General features: G+C 54.7%; 1 protein-coding gene across 2 annotated transcripts; it reads left to right on the forward strand.

Moving 5' to 3' along the window:
• Positions 1-1,747: 1,747 nt before the first annotated feature.
• Positions 1,748-19,814, forward strand: LOC136319047 (tumor necrosis factor receptor superfamily member 10B-like). 2 transcript variants are annotated; one of them, XM_066252311.1, is made up of 11 exons: positions 1,749-1,847; positions 6,575-6,656; positions 8,357-8,482; positions 11,824-11,938; positions 13,410-13,486; positions 14,773-14,895; positions 15,237-15,275; positions 16,328-16,353; positions 17,205-17,498; positions 18,103-18,145; positions 18,743-19,814. In XM_066252311.1, exons 1-11 carry the CDS (start codon positions 1,809-1,811, stop codon positions 19,045-19,047), a joined length of 1,269 nt encoding a protein of 422 aa, XP_066108408.1. In that variant the 5' UTR covers positions 1,749-1,808; the 3' UTR covers positions 19,048-19,814. The 2 variants fall into 2 exon arrangements, with proteins under 2 accessions (XP_066108409.1, XP_066108408.1); XM_066252312.1 differs by lacking the exon at positions 15,237-15,275 and having other exon boundaries at positions 1,748-1,847.
• Positions 19,815-20,359: the final 545 nt, after the last annotated feature.

Genomic DNA, 20,359 nt, shown 5'->3' on the forward strand with positions numbered 1-20,359 from the left:
CGCTCTATCCACTGTGCCACCGCCTGGTCAGGCTTATTATTACTTTTAAAAGTGAATGATGCCTGCCAGGCCTGTGCTGGCTCAGTGGATGGAGTGTCCACTATGAGTTGATACTTCTTTCACCACTATCCCTTTCTCTGTGTAAAAGCAAGAAAAAAATGTTGTTTTTTTGGTTTGTTGGTTTTTTGGGTTTTTTTTTCAGGGACAGAGAGAGAGTCAGAGAGAGGGATAGACAGGGACAGACAGACAGGAACGGAGAGAGATGAGAAGCAACAATCATCAGTTTTTTGTTGCGAGACCTTAGTTGTTCATTGATTGCTTTCTCATATGTGCCTTGACCGCGGGCCTTCAGCAGACCGAGTAACCCCTTGCTCGAGTCAGCGAGTTTGGTTCCAAGCTGGTGAGCTGTTGCTCAAACCAGATGAGCCCGCGCTCAAACTGGCAACCTTGGGGTCTCGAACCTGGTTCTTCTGCATTCCAGCCCGACGCTCTATCCACTGCACCACTGCTCGGTCAGGCAAGAAAAAAAAAATTTTTTTTAAATCATTAAAAAAATAAAAGTGAATGGTTCCTGACCTGTGGTGGCGCAGTGGGTAAAGCCTCAACCTGGAACTCTGAGGTCGCCAGTTCGAAACCTTTGGCTTGCCTGGTCAAGGCACATACGAAAAGTCAATGCTTCCTGCTCCTTTGCTCCTTCTCTCTGTCTCTCTCTCTCTCTCTCTGTCTCTCTCTCTCTCTGTCTCTCTCTCCCCCCCCCCTCTCGTGTGCGCATAAAAAAAGAAAAAGAAAGAAAAGAAGAAAGAAATATTTTTCAGAAATTCGGACAGAGAAATAAGAATGGACATGAATGATGCTAAAGATGAATAAAAAAATTTGAAAAGAGCCTGACCAGGTGGTGGTGCAGGGGATAGAGCCTGGACGTGGGACGCTGAGGACCCAGGTTGGAACCCTGGGAAGTCACCAGTTTGAGTGTGGGATCACAGACATGATCCCATGCTCTCTGGCTTGAGCCCGAAGGTCTCTGGCTTTAAACCCAAGGTCGCTGGCTTGAGCAAGGGGTCACTGGCTCGGCTGGAGTCCCCTCTCAATCAGGCTCATCTGAGAAAGCAATCAGTGAACAACTAAGGAGTCTGAACTAGGAGTTGATGCTTCTGATTTCTCTCCCTTCCTGTCTGTCTGTCACCCTCTCTCAAAAAAAATAAAAGAAAAGAAAATTCTGTCCTACAAGTGACATCAGCAGGCGTCTCTTTAGACTGCTCCTACATTCTTGCTGGGACTGAATGAACGTGACGTTGAGGGGAAAGGTGAGGCCATAGAGGACTAGAGGGCTCTGTCCGAGGCGACTCCTGTCCTTACCCAATGGGGAGATTCGGGCACAGACAGGGAGGCGAGGGAGACACAGTGACGCTTGTACAAGGACCGCCATGGTTGTCAGCAGCCCCAGGCGCGGGGAGAGGCTGAAGCAGAGTCCCTCTCGCTCAGAGAAACATCTGCGACACCTTGATGCGGGACTTCCAGCCTCCGGGACGGTGAGGCCCTCCCTGCACGTCTGTGGTTTAAGCCGCGGGGTGTGGGGCTTTGTCAGGGCCGCCCCGGCAAACTGACCCAGGGTCCCTCCGGGTGGCCTGCCTGCCCCTCTCTCCCCCCCCAGACTAGGAAAGTCCCTTTGTCGGGAATCGAACGGATCAGAGGCTCCGCCCACCTTTGGACCGGGACAGCCTACAAATCAGTTCCCCGCGGCTCCGCCCGCGGACATCAGTCAGCTGACCTACCCAGGCCGTCACCCCATTCATTCCGCAGTCGGCGCCATGTCTTGGTGGCGATTACTTCTGCTGCTACCCGTCCAGGTGAGTGAGTAGGTTCTGGATCGGATGAGGCCTCCCCATCCCGACTCCTGCGGGACTGACGGGGTCCCCCCTCCTCTGGGAATGAACGGGGTCCCCCGCCCCCACTCCTCCAGGACTGACGGAGTCCCCCCTCCTCTGGGAATGAACGGGGTCCCCCGCTCCCCACTCCTCCGGGACTGGTCGCCCCCCCTCCCCGCTCTGGGAATGAACGGGGTGCCCCGCCCCCACTCCTCTGGGACTGGATAGGGTCCCCTGCCCCCACTTCGCGAAACTGGATGGGGTCCCCCCTCCTCTGGGATTGAACGGAGTCCCCCGCTCCCCACTCCTCCGGGACTGGACAGGGTCCCCCCTCCTCTGGGAATGAACGGGGTCCCCCGCTCCCCACTCCTCCGGGACTGGACAGGGTCCCCCCTCCTCTGGGAATGAACGGGGTCCCCCGCTCCCCACTCCTCCGGGACTGGACAGGGTCCCCCCTCCTCTGGGAATGAACGGAGTCCCCCGCTCCCCACTCCTCCGGGACTGGACAGGGTCCCCCCTCCTCTGGGAATGAACGGGGTCCCCTGCCCCCACTTCGCGAAACTTGACGGGGTCCCCCCTCCTCTGGGAATGAACGGGGTCCCCCGCCCCCACTCCTCCGGGACTAGATGGAGTCCCTCCACCCCCACTCCTGCGGGTCTCAAGGCCGCCGAGGGAGTCGGGCGCGGGTGGGAAGGCTAAGGGACCTAAGGGGTCCCCCGAACCCAGGCGCACCCCGGCCGGCTCCGCCCCGATCCTGCGGAGCCGGAACACGAAGGCGGGCGCCCTGGTGGGAGACACGCTGGCGCAGCGTGCGCGTGGGCCCGAGATGTCGCCCCCTTTATTTTGAGGGAAGTTGAGTGGAGATTTTGTCCCAGGACTGGACGGTCTCTCGGTTGCCAGAAGTTCCGCGGGTGATGAAACCGGATGTTGACGCATGCGCCGTTGGTATGCGGCGGGAGCGCTGGGGGAGGGCTCAAACCTACAACCTGGAAACCCACCGCCCTAGGACGCGAGGTGATGTCTTTCTCATTTATTGATTTGAAAAAGAGGGGAAGGCGGTTGAGGTAGAGAGAAAGAACAGGAGGATCTGTTGTTCCACTTATCTGCGCATTCAGGGGTGGATCTATGTGCCCTGACCAGGGATGGAACCCTGCCCGGGCTGTGTCGGGTACAAGGTCTCAGCTGAGCTACTAGGTCTGCAAGATACTGTTTTTAATAAAAAGTGGGGTTTTCCTCGTTAGCCAGTGTTCACTCGGAATGCAGCCCTGCACTTGGCCTGAACGGCTCCCAGCCTCACGCCCGAGCCTCCCAGCGCTGGTTCCAGTAAAACTTTACTCACAAAAGCAACCGGGGCCCTGGCCGGTTGGCTCAGTGGTAGAGCGTCGGCCTGCCGTGCAGGGGTCCTGGGTTTGATTCCTGGCCAGGACAGACAGGAGAAGCGCCCATCTGCTTCTCCACCCCTCCCCCTCTCCTTCCTCTCTGTCTCTCTCTTCCCCTTCCGCAGCCAAGGCTCCATTGGAGCAAAGTTGGCCCAGGCACTGAGGATGGCTCTGTGGCCTCTGCCTCAGGTGCTAGAATGCCTCTGACTGCAATGGAGCAACACCCCAGATGGGCAGAGCATCGCCCCCTGGTGGGCATGCGGGTGGATCCCCGATGGGCGCGTGCAGGAGTCTGTCTGACTGCCTCCCCATTTCCAACTTCAGAAAAATACAAAAACAAAACAAAACAAAAAAACCCACCAAAAACAAAAAAGCAACCAGAGTTTGACGATTTGTTACTTTTAAAACTATTTGCATTACATGGCATCTATCTTTTCTTTTTCATCTATTAATTGATTTTAGAGAGAGAGGGAAGGAGAGAGAAAGGGAGAGGGAAACATCAACTTGTTATCAACCCGTTTCTGCGTTCGGTGGTTTATTTCCTGTACGTGCCCTGGCCGGGGATCAAACCCGCAACCTTGGGGTATAGGGACGGCGCTCCAGCCGACTGAACTACCCGACCAGCACATAGCATTTATCTTCATTGCTGAATTTTGAGGGGAGAGGGCTTACATTTTGCCATGTCGTGCCCTGGGAGGTCAGGGGGTGTTGGAATGCAGGACGCATCCTTTTGGGCGCCAGGGTGCCGACCACAGCGCAGCTGAAGGGAGCAGCGGCCCTCAAAGGCCACCCTCAGAGGGGGAGGGCTGGAGTGGGAGCTGCTGAGGAAGGACAGGAGCTGGGAGAATGGGCGGTGTGGGGAGGGGCAGGGACCAGAAATGCGACTTCAGGGGCAGCCAGGTGGGGCTGGGGCGGGGCCCTGGGTGCTGGAGGCCAGGACACAGCTGCCCTCAGTGTTCTTCCAGACTCGGAGGGACCGGCAGGACCAGCGTGGGCTGAGATGGCGGGATTGATAGCCTCCCTGTTCTTGGCCTGGCCGGGTGCCCGAAAGCAAAGACACGCCCTCTTGTCTGAGCCTCTTTTCCTCTTTGAGAACGCTTTTAATTTTAATGTTTCATTCTGCAATAACTCTAGAAATTACCAAAATAATCCAAATGATTGCACGATGATGCAAATGTACTAAATGCCGCTGTATTCGCTGGTCACGTTTATTTTTTTAATTGAATTTAGCGAGAGAGGAAGGGAGGGAGGGAGGGACGGAGAGAGGAACATCTTTCTGTTCCTATATGTGCCCTGACCAGGGATCGAACCTGCAACCCTGTCATGTCAGGACGATGCTCTAACCAACTGAACTATCCAGTCAGGCCTAGAAATAGTCACTTTCAAGTGCCTTGAATTTGAACCCACTTTTAAAAATTACCTTCCATAAAAAAAACAATAAAATAAACCAGCACACAGACTTGTGTCGCTCCCGCTCAGATGCCACAAAGGTAACAGCATCGCAGGCCCTGGCTGTGCAGTGATCGGATCAGGTGACGTGAGGGTCCTGCTGGGATTGGGTCTGCAGGCCACCTTCGTATTTGGGCAGCTGTTGCCATGGTGTCCTGAGTAGACTGGAGCCCTTCCTCAGTCTGCCTTTCCTTCTGGGACCATAATAACACTGTTGAAATGTACAGCCAGCCATGGCTGGTTGGTTCAGTGGATAGGGCATTGGCCTGGCGTGCAGAAGACCCAGGTTCAATCCCTGGTCAGGGCACACAGGAGAAACACCCATCTGCTTCTCTCCCGCTTCTCTCTCTCTCCCTCTAGCAGCCGGTGGCATGATTGTGTCAAGCATCAGCCCCAGGCGCTGAGGATGGCTCAGTTGATTCGAGCATCGGCCCCAGACGGGGTTGCCAGGTGGATCCTGGTCCAGGCACATGTAGGAGTCTGTCTCACTATCCCTCTCCTCTCACTTAAAAAAGAGAAAAAAGGAAAAGAAAAGCACGGCCAATGATTTAATTGAATACTTGCCAATTTGGGTTTGCCTGATGGTTTCTTGTGAATAAATAAATCCCAGTTAGGCATGTGCTTTTTTGTGTTTGTGTGTTTTTGTTTTTCAAGAGAGAGAGGAAGAGAGAGAGATGAGAAGCATCAACTCGTAGTTGTGGCACCTTAGTTTGTCACTGATTGCTTCTCATACGTGCCTTAACGAAGGGGGGTGCTCAACACAAGCCAGTGACCTTGAGCTTCAAGCCAGTGACCATGGGATGTTGTCTGTGATCCCACATTCAAGCCAACAACCTTGGGGTTTCAAACCTGGGACTTCAGCATCCCGGGTCAACGCTCTATCCACTGCACCAGCAATGGTCAGGTCTCAGCTAGGCACCATCTCAAGAGACACAGTGCTCATGACATCGATGTGTCCCTTTACTGGCTTGTTGACTGTGATGACTTAGTTCACGTGCTCTTTGCCGGAATCCCTCACCATTAATTCCTGTGGTTCTGTTACTCCCGTGGTGTTTGCAAACTGGATTTTCTTCTTGAACCTCCCTACCCACCTCATTCTGCTCCATTGTTTCCTTCATTTTCCCCAAACAAAAATGCAGCGTAAACTGACAGCAGACTCTATTTTCATTTGCAGTGAAGAGGAGAAAAGCATCTGGGGACAGCAAAGAAGGACAGTAAAAGCCAGAATCAGGAAGGAAGAAAAGAAAAAGAAAGTAGGGTGTTAAAAACATCAATTAAGAGGGTAGACAGAAATCTAAATACAGGAGCCACCCAGGACGTACACCTGTACATAGACATAGGTTAGACACATCTGTGGGTTATCAGGCTGAATGAGGAAGAAAAACTTAGTGTTGGGTGTTTTTAGAGCCAAGCCTCAAAGGAAGGACACAGGACACCCTGAGTGACGCAAGTGGGAGACGAAGGGGGAGACAGGTGACGGGCACTGTCCCGTAAGGACGGCGGGAGTGGCATTCTCAGAATGGGACACGAGGGGACTCAGGCAGGAAGGGAGGTCCCATGCAGCTGCTGAGACAGCCAACTGCGTCCTGGAGCAAAGACTCAGGTCCGAGGCTGCCTAGCAGGCGGGCCCTGGTTCTAAAGGTGCAGGGGATGCAATATCCACGACCATGTGCCTCAGGAAACTACAGATGGCCCCGCGTTACACCTGCCCCACAGAGCAAGTGCAAGGACACAGGCATATAAGACTGTGTTCCCGTGATGGGCACAGTGCTTGGTGGGTGGCTGTCCACCTTGGCTGACATGTGTCTATGCAGGGGACATGTACGTCCATCCGGCTCAGAGGCCTCTCTTGATTAACCCAGTCTCCCTTTGTGATTGAAGGTGATCATAGGAACCAACGTGAACCAATGTGAACCTAACCAGTATGAGCTGGGGAACCGCTGCTGTGACCTCTGCCCCCCTGGTGAGTGTCAGGACGTCTTCCTGGGCCCTGGGCAGACCTGACCTGGGAGTGGGGGCTCAGCCCCTTGTGCAGAGCTGCAGGCCGCCCTGGGTGGGGAGGACCAGGTGGGCGGGCCTCACCTGAGCAGTTACCCACCCACCCACTGCAGGGCTCTGTTGTGAACAGAGGGGTCTCTGTGCTTACTCTGACATTGGTGAGGTGCATTCACAGGGCTTGGAGGACAGAAGTAGGGTGCGTGCCCAGGGTGGACACTCCCCCTGAGCATCCTGTCAGGAGCGCCCCCCTCTCAGGGGAAGTGTGAAGGACACCTGTGGTCGGTAGCTCTAGTGAGTGGCTGCCGCTGCCTGCACGCCCAGCTAATCCACGAAGTTTCACTCACAATCATGAAGATGCTCTGAATTATCCCGTAACGCAGCGGGGGCCCCAGGCTCCAAGGGCCTGCTCTGCCCTCCCTCCCACCACATCCCCTCATTGTCGGTCAGGACCAGGCTCCTGGGCCTTCTGTGGAACGTGGTCCAGGCCACGGCCCCCACCCTGCACCCCCTCTACACACACAGGCTGCTGTGCACACACTATCAGTGCCCCTACCTTCTAGGGTCTCCTCTTAGAAAGACACAGCCACACACCTGCACCCCCGCTGTCTGAGCCCCACCCACACCGCCACACGCCTCCTTTTAGCCATGAATCTGAGTCGTACGGGGCTCCCAGCTCAGGGACTGAACCCCACACCCAGACTGCTCACGGCTGCTCACACACCACCAGTCCATACAGTACACACTTCTACAGGTATGCGTATCTATGCAGGCACACACCCGTGTGCACACACACCTGTAATACACTGCACACACATATGTACACCTATGAATAAAAGGCACAGTTTGTCTAACATGAAACCTTTGAGCTCTCAACATGCATGCAAACGGCACGTTGTTATAGCCTCAGGGACAGTCTTTGCACAAGGCGGGAGCTAGTCCTCCGGGTTCCTGCGGGCCCAGCACCTGTTTCTAGGTCTCCAGGCTCCACAGGAAACTGTCCCGGAAGTTGCTGAGTGGCCCCAGGTGGGTAGAGGCACAGGAGGTCGGCTGGGCTCCAGTGTGCACCCTGCGAACCCCTCCTGCCCGAGCTGGGCCCCAGTGCACCCTGAGAACCCCTCCTGCCCGAGCTGGGCCCCAGTGCACCCTGAGAACCCCTCCTGCCCGAGCTGGGCCCCAGTGCACCCTGAGAACCCCCCCTGCCCGAGCTGGGCCCCAGTGCACCCTGAGAACCCCTCCTGCCCGAGCTGGGCCCCAGTGCACCCTGAGAACCCCTCCTTCCTGAACTGGGCTCCAGTGCACCCTGAGAACCCCTCCTGCCCGAGCTGGGCCCCAGTGCACCCTGAGAACCCCTCCTGCCCGAGCTGGGCTCCAGTGCACCCTGAGAACCCCTCCTGCCTGAGCTGGGCCCCAGTGCACCCTGAGAACCCCTCCTGCCCGAGCTGCAGGGTATCGGGAACACCTGGGCTGACTCAGGTTCCCAGGTCCTGGGATGCTTGGGGCCAGGTTTCCGTCCAGAACATTCCGAGGAGCTAGGAGGTGAGGGTTGGCGCTGTGCTGGGGACTGGCCGTCAGGTGCTGAGGGACCTCCTGGGGCAGAGGCCTCAGCGACCAGGTGAGTCTGTTTCTCAAGCCGCAATCTTACGTATGTCCCCACCCCTCCCACAGGCTACTTTGTCAGCCAACCCTGTGACATGGAGCACCTCACACAGTGCAGTCCGTGCCCACCCGACACCTTCATGCCCTACCACAATAGGGAGAGCGAATGCCGAAGGTGTTCCCGGTGCCGGCATGGTAAGTACGCTGTTCTCAGGCATGCGGGGTCCTTTGGAGTTTATTTATTTATTTATTTTTTACAGAGACAAAGCGTGAGTCAGAGAGAGGGATAGACAGGGACAGACAGACAGGAACAGAGAGATGAGAAGCATCAATCATTAGTTTTTCATTGTGCATTGCAACACCTTAGTTGTTCATTGATTGCCTTCTCAAATGTGCCTTGACCGCGGGCCTTCACCAGACCGAGTAACCCCTTGCTAGAGCCAGCGATCTTGGGTTCAAGCTGGTGAGCTTTTGCTCAAACCAGATGAGCCCACGCTCAAGCTGGTGACCTCGGGTCTCGAACCTGGGTCCTCTGCATCCCAGTCTGATGCTCTATCCACTGCACCACAACCCGGTCAGGCATTCTTTGGATTTTAAAGCACACACCCCTTCTACCAGGCTGTAGAGCTCACCCCAAGAGCAGTCATTACAGATGAGCAGGGTGATGGGGTTGTCAGGTCCCCATCACAGGGGCATGTTTACCAGGACAATACGTGTCTGCAGTTAAAGAACCCACGTAGCTAGAAGGATTTCAGAGCTGCCGTCTACAAGAATAGCACACAGACGTTTGCCTCAGGTTCCATATATCAGCAACAAAGTGGTTTTAAAAATATAACTGTAGCCTGACCAGGTGGTGGTGCAGTGGATAGAGCGTCGGACTGGGATGCAGAGGACCCGGGTTCGAGACCCCGAGGTTGCCAGCTTGAGCGCAGGCTCATCTGGTTTGAGGAAAAGCCCACCAGCTTGAACCCACGGTCGCTGGCTCCAGCAAGGAGTTACTCGGTCTGCTGAAGGCCCGCGGTCAAGGCACGTATGAGAGAGCAATCAATGAACAACTAAGGTGTTGCAATGCGCAATGAAAAACTAATGATTGATGCTTCTCATCTCTCTTCGTTCCTGTCTATCCCTCTCTCTGACTCTCTGTGTGTAAAAAATAAAATAAATAAATAAAAATTTAAAATATATAACTGTAGAGAAAAGATATGATTATTTTTTACAAAAGCAAAAAAGAAGATAACTTTAGAATTAATCTAACAGAGGATGTGTTGGGTGTTTATGTGAGCAAACAACATTTAAGAAAATCTCAAAACTCTGAGGATAAGAGGATGAGAAAGAAGATACAACGTTTCAAAGATGTCAGTTACAGGGAGAGAATGTCAGGATCAGTGCATTCTGAAGGAAAATCTCAGCACAGGGTGTGCACCTCATTCCGACAATTTTATGTTTTATTTTTTTATTCAGTGAGAGGAGGGAAGGCAGAGAGACAGACTCCAGCATGCACCACCACCAGGATCCATCCGGAAAGCCCTCTAGGGGGCTATGTTCTGCCCATCTGGGGCGTTGCTCCGTTGCTCAGTAACCGAGCACTTCTTAGTGCCTGAGGCAGAGGCCTTGGAGCCATCCTCAGTGCCCGGGGCCAACTCGCTCCAATCCAGCCATGGCTGTAGGAGGTGGAGAGAGAGAAGTGAGGGAGGGAGTAGAGAGAGAAGCAGATGGGCACTTCTCTTGTGTGCCTTGACCAAGAATTGAACCCAGCACACCCATAGACTGGGCTGATGCTCTGCCACTGAGCCAACCAGCCAGGGCTTATTTTTATTTTTAAAAAATTTTATTGATTAGCCTGACACTGTAGTGGTGCAGTGGATCAAGCATCAACCTGGAATGCTGAGGTTGCTGGTTCAAAACCCTGGGCTTGCCCGGTCAAGGCACATATAGGAGTTGATGCTTCCTGTTCCTCCCCCCCCTTCTGTCTCTCTCTTTATCTCTCTTTCTCTCTTCTCTAACGTGATAAATAAAAAAAATTTTAAAATAGTTTTGATTGGTTTCAGTAAAAGTGTAAGGGAGGGAAAGAGAGAGAGAGAGAGAGAGAGACAGGAACATCAAGCTGTTCCTGTCTGTGCTGTGACCAGGGATTGAACCTGCAACCTCTGCTATCTGGCCAGGGCCGTATACATTTTATTTCTGAAAAAATGGGAAGCCTGACCAGGCAGTGGTACAGTGGAGGACCCAGATTCGAAACTCTGAGGTCACCAGCTTGAGCCCAAGGTTGCTGGCTTGAGCAAGGGCTCATTCAATGTGCTGTGCCCCCCTATCTGGTCAAGGCATATATGAGAAAGCAATCAATAACTAAGGTGCCACAACAAAGAATTGATGCTTCTCATCTCTCTCTCTTCCTGTCTGTCTGTCCCTATATGTCCCTCTCTCTGACTCTGTCACAAAAAGGAAGGAAGGAAGGAAAGAAGGAAGGAAGGAAGGAAGGAAGGAAGGAAGGAAGGAAGGAAGGAAGGAAGGAGGGAGGGAGGGAGGGAAGGAGGGAGGGAAGGAGGAAAGGAGGGAGGAAAAGGAAAAAACAGGAATATTCATGAAACTTGATACACTGACAGCATGAACACAAGCTAGCACCGGGTACCCACATACTAAGATTTGAAGAGACAAGAAGACGGCTCAGCTCGGTATCACGAGTTCAAAGGGTACCTACGCCACTGCCCACCACCCGTCCCTGTCTCAGTCTCCCACTGGGCTGGCTCTTCCCCATGTCCGCTGACACTGGGGACAGTATGTAATGGCATCATGAGGAGCCACCCAGTGTCCACTGACAGAGGAGTGGGTATAAATCCCGTGTGAGTTTGCACAGTGTCCTCCAGTAAGACTGGACCCTGTAACAGGACTGAGTCCCAAAGGAGTGGGCGGTGTGCCCAGCATGGTCCCTTCGGCCACACTGACGTGGGGCTAGTGGTAGAATTCACAGAGGGCTGATTCGGGGTGTGGGGTCGGGACCCCAGGCGTGTGGGTGACGGTCTTGGTCTCAGACTGGGCTGTGGTCCCTCTCATGTTTATTTCATGTCACATGTAGCTCATGGTTCTTCCAGTGGGTCAGAAGGGAGGACGAGGCAGCTGGACAGAGGTGTTTGGAAACCCTGCCTGTCTGTAAAGCGTCAGCGTGGGAGGAGGTCTGGCGTGCTGCGGCGGTCGCCCCTGTGCCTGGAAGGGTGTCATCAGTGTGACCGCAGAGCTGTCCCAGTGGGTGTGGGTGCAAGGGGTTCTCTGCGGTCCGTTCTCTGTGTGCTGCTGGCAGGGACTCATATCAAATGCGCAGACAGGAATAATCTGGGGTGTCTCTGAGGTGTGGCTCGGTCCTTCTTGCTCCTCCACAGTCACCACATTTGCAGGAAATCCGGTCTGATTGTTACCTCGCCCCTAAACGTTAGAAAGGACGGAGTGAGCAGGTCAGTTCCGGTGACTAAGGGGCCAGACATGCCAGCATAGCCAGGGACAGAGTCCCAGCCCTGGTGACTGACCCCCTGCCTTCCCTCTAGACGACCAGGAGATGGTGAGTGACTGCGACCCGCGCAGAGACCGGCGGTGTCAGTGTAAGACCGGGACCTACTGCGACTCCGAGGACTGCACAGAGAACTGCAATCGCTGTACCAGGTGTGTCAGCCTTGGGGCACGGGGCCATCCAACAACCTGGGTCCAGCTCCCCCATCCACCACTTGTCCTCTGTGGGTCACTTATGCAGCTGCCCCCTGGGTTTCCCCATCTGTGAAATGGTAGCACCAGCCACCAGGAGGAGCCATTCTGTAGATTAAATCAAGCAAATGGCAGGGCTGACTCAGTTCATCCACTGACTCCTAGATCCCCTGATTCCACAGACAACAGTGCCCCCTGCAGTCTGCAGGTGGAACTGCGGGTTCAAGCCCCAGCAGTGCTGGAGTCAGTCAGCACATGGACAGTGACGGTTCCATGAGGGGCAGAGGGCGCAGAGCTGCCTTTACAGACAGGTCTCTCCAGCAGAAGTGGGGAGGGAGGGAGGACGAAAGCCATACAAAGTTCCAGAGGATGGGAGCTCTGGGCTGGGAGAAGGGCAGAACTGTGTCCCGTGAATGACCATTGTCACTGCGTGCGTGTCCCGGGTCCATCTGTATCAAAGCACCACAACTGGACACTTTCAAAACCAACAGGAATGACTCTCCTGCAGTTCTGCAGACCGGGAGTCCGCCGTCCAGGTGTGGCAGGGCCACGCTCCCTCCGAAGGCTCTGGGGAGGATCCTTCCGGCCTCTGCGGCTCTCAGCTTTGGGTGGGGCCGGCGCTCCTTGGTGCCCCTGTGCTCCTAGACGCATTGCTCCAACCTCTGCCTCTGTCTGCACACCACCCTCTCCGTGTGCCGTCTCCTCTCTGCATCTAGAACGCTCTGCATATAGACTGCTCTCTGCATATGGACTGCTCTCTGCATACAGACTGCTCTCTGCATATAGACTGCTCTCTGCATACAGACTGCTGTCTTGAAGGGCCATGGTCATTGGTTAAGACCTGCCTTACTCCGGTATGAGCTCACCTGACTAGAGCATGTCTACAAAGACCCTGCTTCCAAATAAGGTTTCATCCTGAGATGCTGGGTGGGCCTGGGCTTGGGGGAATCTTCCGGGGAGATAACCCAGAGGTGGATAGAGCACTTGCAGAACAGTGCAGTCTGTGGGGTGCATTGGAGGCCCCTTAGTACACGCCGGCCAGGCTGACCGGCGGGCTCACTCATGTGCCTGACGAGTGTGCAGTCAGAGCTGCCTGCGGGTCTGGTCTGCTCAGGGCTCTGGCTTCTCTCTACTCGCTCGCCTGTGCCCTTCTCCGTGGGCTCCAGCTGTGGACAGTCTTCCCTCTTGGAAGAGATATGGTGACCGCAGGTCCACACTCGCAGCCACACAGCTTTTTCTAGGAGCAGGTGGAGCGGGACCCCTTCCCCGGGAACCACCGAGCATTCCCAGGTTCTGCTCTCTTTGGAGCACACTGGGCCAGATAGCTGGGGAATGCCAGGCACCGAGAGCCCAGGGCGGGGGGAGGTCCCGGGGCCTGGGCGGGGCCTGAGCCCGGAGATCACACTCAGATTTCCTCCCTCTTTCTGGTCAGATGTAAAGGTGCCACCCTCCAGACATGCAATGCCACCATGGATACTGTGTGTGCCACGGACAGAAACCCAGAGCCAGGTAGGAAGCCGCTCCAGGGCCCAGGCGGGGACGGGGGTGCAGGGGGCCCGAAAGCCTGTGCCTCTTGGGTTAAGTCTGGGCAAGACCCGTGCCCATTTTTATGTGGGTTTCATGGTTGTATCTGGGATTGTTTCTCATTTATAACTCAGGATGCAGACCCTTTATTCTAGAAATGTCTCCTCCCAGTCAGGGTACCTCTGTACCAGTTTGTGGGGGGTTGTGGTAGACCGAGCTTCCTCCTGGTAACGTGGTCTGGTCTGTCCCCACTTTCCTATGTTTGCTGCTCTCTGATCCCCTGTGAGAAGTCTTTCCTTATCCCAAGATGTTGCTCATATGATCGCAGAATCTTTCTTATTTCATTTGACAATGACGCTGGCATTGGTGTGTTCGTGGTATGAGGCAGGTGTTGTGGCTCCATGTGGTTTGTGCACACACACACAGATGACGGAGCACCGTGTGGGGAACATCGACCCTTCCCCCAGTCTCGGTGTCACCTGGTCGTAAACCAAGCACCTGAGTACGTCCATCTGGGACTTTCTATCTGTCCTTGGACATGACACCATATTTCCACAGTATTCTCGGAGCTGCTCTTGTACTTTGGGGTATCAATTTATAGTTCTGAATTAGCTTGTCGATTTCCATAAAATGATTTGAAATCATCCATTTAAAGAATATCTTAATGCCAAAATAAGATATATTCGTTAGGGCCTGATCTGATTCTAAAGAGAAGCCATTGGAGCATCAGTGGCTTCATGTGGATGAGTCCTACGTCCCTCTGTTCTCGTGGGGTGGCCACGTGTCCACGCTCCGATTGGCCTGTAGCTTTTCTGTCTGTGCCTCCTGTTGGTGCTGTAATGTCACCAGCGTGAGGACAGGGCACCAGAGTGGTCTCAACAGACCTCCCCTGGGGGTGGGCTCTGGCCTGTCCCCTGGGCCGCTGTGGCCGGGCTCTGCTCTACTCAGGACCAGCTGTCGTCCCCCTCTCTCCGGCCGCCAGGCTTTGCCTCCTGCCGGCCCAGGAGGAAGTGACCACTCAAACTAGAGCCCTTTAATGGGACACCACAATCTTGGCCACTCTTGTGGGACTGACTTGGTACTGCCTTCACATTTGGGTCCTCATCTGCGAGCCGGACAGATGAGCCTGTCCTGCCTCCACCCAGAGAGACTCGGGGCCTGGACGTGGAGAACCGTTCCAGCTCCGAAAGCAGGCGTTTCCTTCTCTAACGTGTCCCTTGGGGGGTGACATGCTTACCTGACTACGGCTCTCTCTGTCTGCCCCCTTCCAGGAAACCCAGCCAGTGGTTCTGCTGAGAGCTCCTCCTCCTTTGTAAAAGTGGGGGTGCCCATCATCTCTGTCATCTGCCTCTTCATCGGCATCGGCATCGGCATCCGCTACTGTAGTAGACCAGGTAGAGTAGAGTCCGAGCTGCCCCGCAGGGGACACAGGTCAGCAACCAGGTCAGGAACCCCAGGAGGTGCTAGGCGGGGCGTTCTTCATTTAAAACAGAGTTTCGCTCACTTCCTCACTCAGGGGTCCTCGTGCCTGAGCTGGTGCTCTGGGCAGGGCGCCGTGTGCCATGTGCCTGGACCAGGCTCAGGGCTCAGACCAGCACCCCAGGGCAGCGGGCAGGGGCAGGGTGTCCGGGTTTCCTGGCCAGGAAGCTGGAGGAGGCTGGAGCTCCCCACAGGGGGTCGGGGAGGTGAGAGCACTGAGCGTGCTCACTCACTGGGTACTCCCCCTTGTGTGCAGGGCTGAAGGCTTTGCACTGCTTGGCCACTTTCTGGAAAAGTAAGTACATTTCCTTTGTTTTGAATGCAGGCATTTCCTCCGTAGAAGTCCTTGTGCAGTTACATCAGTCATAGTCATCTGCTGCGTGATGACGGGACATGCTCTGATCAGCGTGTCCCTAGGCGATTTCATCTTTGTGTAAACATGACTTAGGGCCCGGGCACCTGGAGGGTAGAGCCTGTACCAGGCTGTGTGGTGTAGCCCGTCGCACCTGGGCTTCAGACCTGCAAGCACGTTACTGTGCAGAGAGCAGATTAAATCACACAGGGCAGCTTCATCTCATGAGCTGAGTCTAGTGCGTCCATAAAGCAGTAACATAGTTGCTCTGTATTGTTCGGCATGGCTACTGTACGTAATCGTATCTGCTACATTTCAGTGCCGCTGGCAACTAGGTAGGTTTGTTCACACCTGAGTCTCCCCAGCCTTGGGAGAAATGACATGTGGCCCCATGGCAGGACCATGTCACCAGGTGATAGGATGGTTTCAGCTCCATTGTATTCTGGTGGGTGCTCAGCTATCTGTGTGGCCTTTCGTTTTTTATTGTTCTTAAATGTTTTTCTTTGCTAGAGAGTGCTAGGAAGGCCTATTTATTTATTTATTTTACTGAGAGAGAGAGAGAGAGACAGAGGGAGAGATAGAGAGGCAGAGAGACAGACAGACAGACAGACAGGAAGGTACAATAGAAAGATGAGAAGTGTCAAGTCTTCATTGCAACTCGACTTGTGCATTGATTGTTTTCTCGCATGTGCCTTGACCGGGAGGACTCTCGCCGAGCCAATGTCCCCTTGCTCAAGCCAGCGTCCTTTGGGCTAAAACTAGCCACCATGGGGTCATGTCTATGATCCAATGGTCAAGACAGTGGCCCGCACTTGAGCTGGTGTGGCCGTGCTAACGCCAGTGACCTTTGGGTTTCAAACCTGGTCTTGAGCATACAAGGCCAACGCTCTATCCACTGCTCTGTCGCCCGGTCAGGCATGTGGCCTGTCATTGACTGAAACGTTGTTATGTGGCGCATGACAGCATTTTCATTTCCTTTTCTTTTTGATTTTCAGAAAAGTCGAGTGAGCCAGGCAGCCGTGTGAGTATTCCTGAGAGTGTTGCGGTCGGGTCGTCAGACCTTGAGGACCGCAGAGAGTCCCCAGGGTGGCAGGAGGCAGCCGGGGTCCCCCCCATGTACATGACTCAGCGTTTGTGGAGCCGTCCGCACCCCCTCAGCAGATCCTAAACGTTGTGCTGGACACGACTTCATCTCTGCTGGTCTAGACCATGGAGTGGAAACTGAGGCACTGGGGGCACAGGGCTGTGCCCAGGTTCCCCAGGGCTGTCGAAACAAATGACCCCAAACATGGGGCTTAAAACACAGGGCCTCCCTGTCTGCCCGATGTGGAGGCCAGAAGTCTGTAATCCGGGTGTCAGGGGGTTGGCTCCTTCCCAGGCCCTGGGGGGTCCTTCCCGCCCCTCCCTCACCTTTTCTGCTGGCTGCCAGCAGTCCTGCTGTTCCTTGGCTGTGGACAGGTCACTCCTGTCTCTGCCTCCGTCCTCACCTGGCCTCCTCCCCAGTGTATCTGTGTCTCTGAGTAGCTGTCTCTGAGGACACTCCCTCGTCACTGGGCTTAGGGCCACTGTCATCCCATGTGGCCTCATCTGCACAGACTCCATCCCAAATAAGGCCCCTTCTCAGGTCCCGGCTAGGGTATAGGATGTGGACATCTCTTTTGGGGTCACCATTCAGCCCATAAGAGACTCGTTTGGGGATCCCCCAGGGAACTGGGAACAGAGCTGGACCCTGACCCCATGTAGCACCCTTCAGTGAAAGTACACGGCCCTGGCTGGTCTACCAGACACCTTGTCATTTCTGTCCCCTCAAACTGGCTTGTATCAGACTGTGCTACTGAATCCTGTCACCAAAAGCATGACTTTGTTTTTTAGTCACTCGATAGCATCCAGTTCAGCACACTGCTGGCTACGGACCCTGAGAGGGGCCCACCTCCCCTGGGTGAGCCCACAACACCGCTGCTGCAGGAGGGGGACTCGGCACTGGCACCCGGGGCCGGGACCCGCCCAGGACCCTCAGAGGAGCGTGGGGAGGACACTGAGCTGCAGGAGGTGGTGGCCAGAGAAAGCCAGGCAGCCCCAGAGCAGGAGCTGCAAACTGCTGCTCCCCCGGCCCCGGGGCTGCAGGGTCAGGCCGAGGCGGCAGCCTCCCTCAGGCACCTGGAACAGGTGAGTGAGCTCCCTGGGAGGGTCTGCGTAACAGTGCAGCCTGCGCTTATAGAGCACCTACTGTGTGCAGGGCTGTGGTAACTGCTCCCTCTGCGCTCTCGTCAGTTCTTGTCTGGGTTTCCTGGGGTCACACGGCAGAGCACACAGACCAGGCAGTGTAAACACCACAAGGTCACTGTCCCAGTTCGGGAGACAGGATGTCCAAGGTTGAGGTGTCGGCAGGGCTGGTTCCATCCGAGGCCGTGAGGGAGGTTCTGGTCCAGGCGTCTCCCCTGGGCCCGGGTCTGGGAGGAGTCAGGGGGCACTCAGAGCATCCGGGCCCTGGTCCCTTGCCCTCCAGAGCTGGGGCAGAGGGACAATGCAGTGTTGTCCCCAGGCCCAGGCCGTGTCCTGGGGGAGTGTGACACAGAGGCAGGTGGCTGTGAGCTCCCTGCTCCCCCTGGGGGGACAGCTGGTGACTTCTGGAGTGTGGTTACAAAGGCCGTCCTGTCCCCACCCACTGCTGCCACACAGACCCAATGACACTTTAGTTTTCTGTGAATTTCCTGCAAGTGTTCACACAGGTGTCTTCTCCTGGTACAATTTCATTGTCTTTTCTCTGCAGGAATATAAACAACAGTATTTTCTGAAGGACATATCCTGTGATGGTAAGTCATTCAAATTCTTCAGTTACAGTGACTGATGAGGTGTAACTCTTTCTTGTTTGGTGTGAATGTCAAGGTCTAAAGTTTGAATTCTGGAAAGGGGAATTATGTAAATAGCCTGGTGCTATTTCTCATCTCATCCTCTCTGACAGCAGTGGGGATTCACCCTCTTTATAGACTTAGATATCAGATGGTCCACAGCCCAGCGAGGCCACAGAACTCAGCCCCAGGTGTCAGATCCTATACTCGGACCCCTGGCATCAGCCTTCTGTCCTGATGCCTCACGGCCGCTCTGGTGAGGTGGGGAGGAAGGGCGGGGCCGACCCCAGCAGACTCCTTATCCCGCCCTGTTCGGCATTCCGGGATACCGGCTCACTGGCTGCAGAGTGAATGAGGAACAGGCAGGTCGAGAGCCATGGCAGGTCAGGGCTAACCACGGTCACCTGGTCCCATAGCCCCTGCACTTCTTCCAGGTCGGCCCCGGTGTCATGGTGTGCCGGCGTGGCCGGGCCTGGAGGAAGGTGGGAACGGTTACAGCGACGCTCCGTGAGCCTTCCGGAATTTTAACCAAGTCTTCCTTTCTGATTTCTGTTTTCTCAGCCAAGAATAAGATCTGTTATGAATTTGTACGTAAGGTTCCAGCGAAAGACTGGAAGATGTTCATGAGGCTTGTCGGACTCGGAGAAAATGACATTGATATTTGTGAACACGAGAACCCAGGGAATCTGACGGAACAATGTTACAAGATGCTCGTCCGCTGGAAGAACAGGCTGGGAAAGGACGCGTTCCCGTTCACACTCATGGCGGCCCTTCATAAAATGGAGCTCCACGAGGAATTGCACAATATTATAAACCACTTGGTTGCTGAAAATATCTTAGGTAGGCATGCAGAGACCCCATATTAGAGTAAACTCTGGACACAGGGTGTGACTTTAAGCAGCATCCTGAATGGGGAGGGGTGATCTTCTTTCCTGGGTCTGATCCCATTGGAAGCTTCATGAATCCCAGACAGGGCTCAGCCCCTTTCTCGTCTGAATGGATTCCGTGTGAAGCTTCCAGTGGGAGGTCCGTGCAGCAAGAGAGCTTCTCTGCTGGACACGGCCCGTCCGGGACTCCTTGTGGCCAGTGTGGCTGACCTGTGGCAGGTCCTCGGGTTATCCTAGGTCCCCGAGCTGCTCGGGAATGGACCCCCTTATTGTACGTGGTGGGCTCACGTTCCACAGACCCTCTTCTAGGCTGTGTGAGCAGGGGGGGTTGATGGTTGTCTTCTGTTCCCACCAACTCCTTGATCTCCAAGTTACTGTGATGTCCCCATGACCTGGAACAGTGTGGCCTGAACTGGGTGAAATGTGTGAGCAAGTCAGTGACACGGAGCCCTATAAGCGCTCTGAGTGGTCATTACACTATCTGGGGGGCGGAGGTGTGGGTGACAGTAACAGTTACGGAGACATTTGTCAAGTGCCTTACACTGTTTAACAATCAATTCCAAAGATATTGTTTTAGCCAATGAATGTAGTGCTTAATACATGCTTTTATATTTTTCTTTATGTACTTAAATTTATATCTTAAATAGACTTTTTACATGCTCGTATAAGTTTTCTTTAACCAGGAAGACAGTATTTCACATGCTGTTATAATATTTCTTTCTGTAATAAAATTGTATCTTAAGTAATGTTTGTTTGTTTGTTTTTGTCATTCCTGTTGGGTACATACTCTTGGGTGTGATGTCGTTGGAAGGTGGTGTCCTGCCCAGAGAACGTCACAGACACCAGGGATGTGCCCTGGGGGTGCAGGGGCTCTGGAGTAGAGATCAAAGCCCAGAGAAGCCTCTTGCCTGGTTTGTGGCCTTCCCGAGGGTCTCTGTCTCAGGAAAGGACAGCACAGTCCTTCCAGGGCTCAGCTCAAAATGGGGGCCCCACCCTGCGCCCTCCTCACTCACCCCAACTTCCCCAGTCCTTGGCAACAGTCACAACTCGGCCACTCCTTCCCCTCGAGCACCAAGCATGTTCAACTCCAGTTAGTCCATCAATGACGTAAATACCACACCACCCACCCTCTTGTCCAGGAACCTGGGCACCATCTCCACCCACCTCCCACCTGACGCCACTGGAATCAGCATCAGTGGCCTTCTGTGGTCCTTCCACAGCTGTGCTCACCCCACGGGGCCAGTTCACTCCCCTGCTGACCACTGATCAGTCTTGCTCCCTGTGGGCTTTC

This window comes from Saccopteryx bilineata, chromosome 1, assembly GCF_036850765.1.
Source record: "Saccopteryx bilineata isolate mSacBil1 chromosome 1, mSacBil1_pri_phased_curated, whole genome shotgun sequence".
NCBI lineage: Eukaryota > Metazoa > Chordata > Mammalia > Chiroptera > Emballonuridae > Saccopteryx > Saccopteryx bilineata.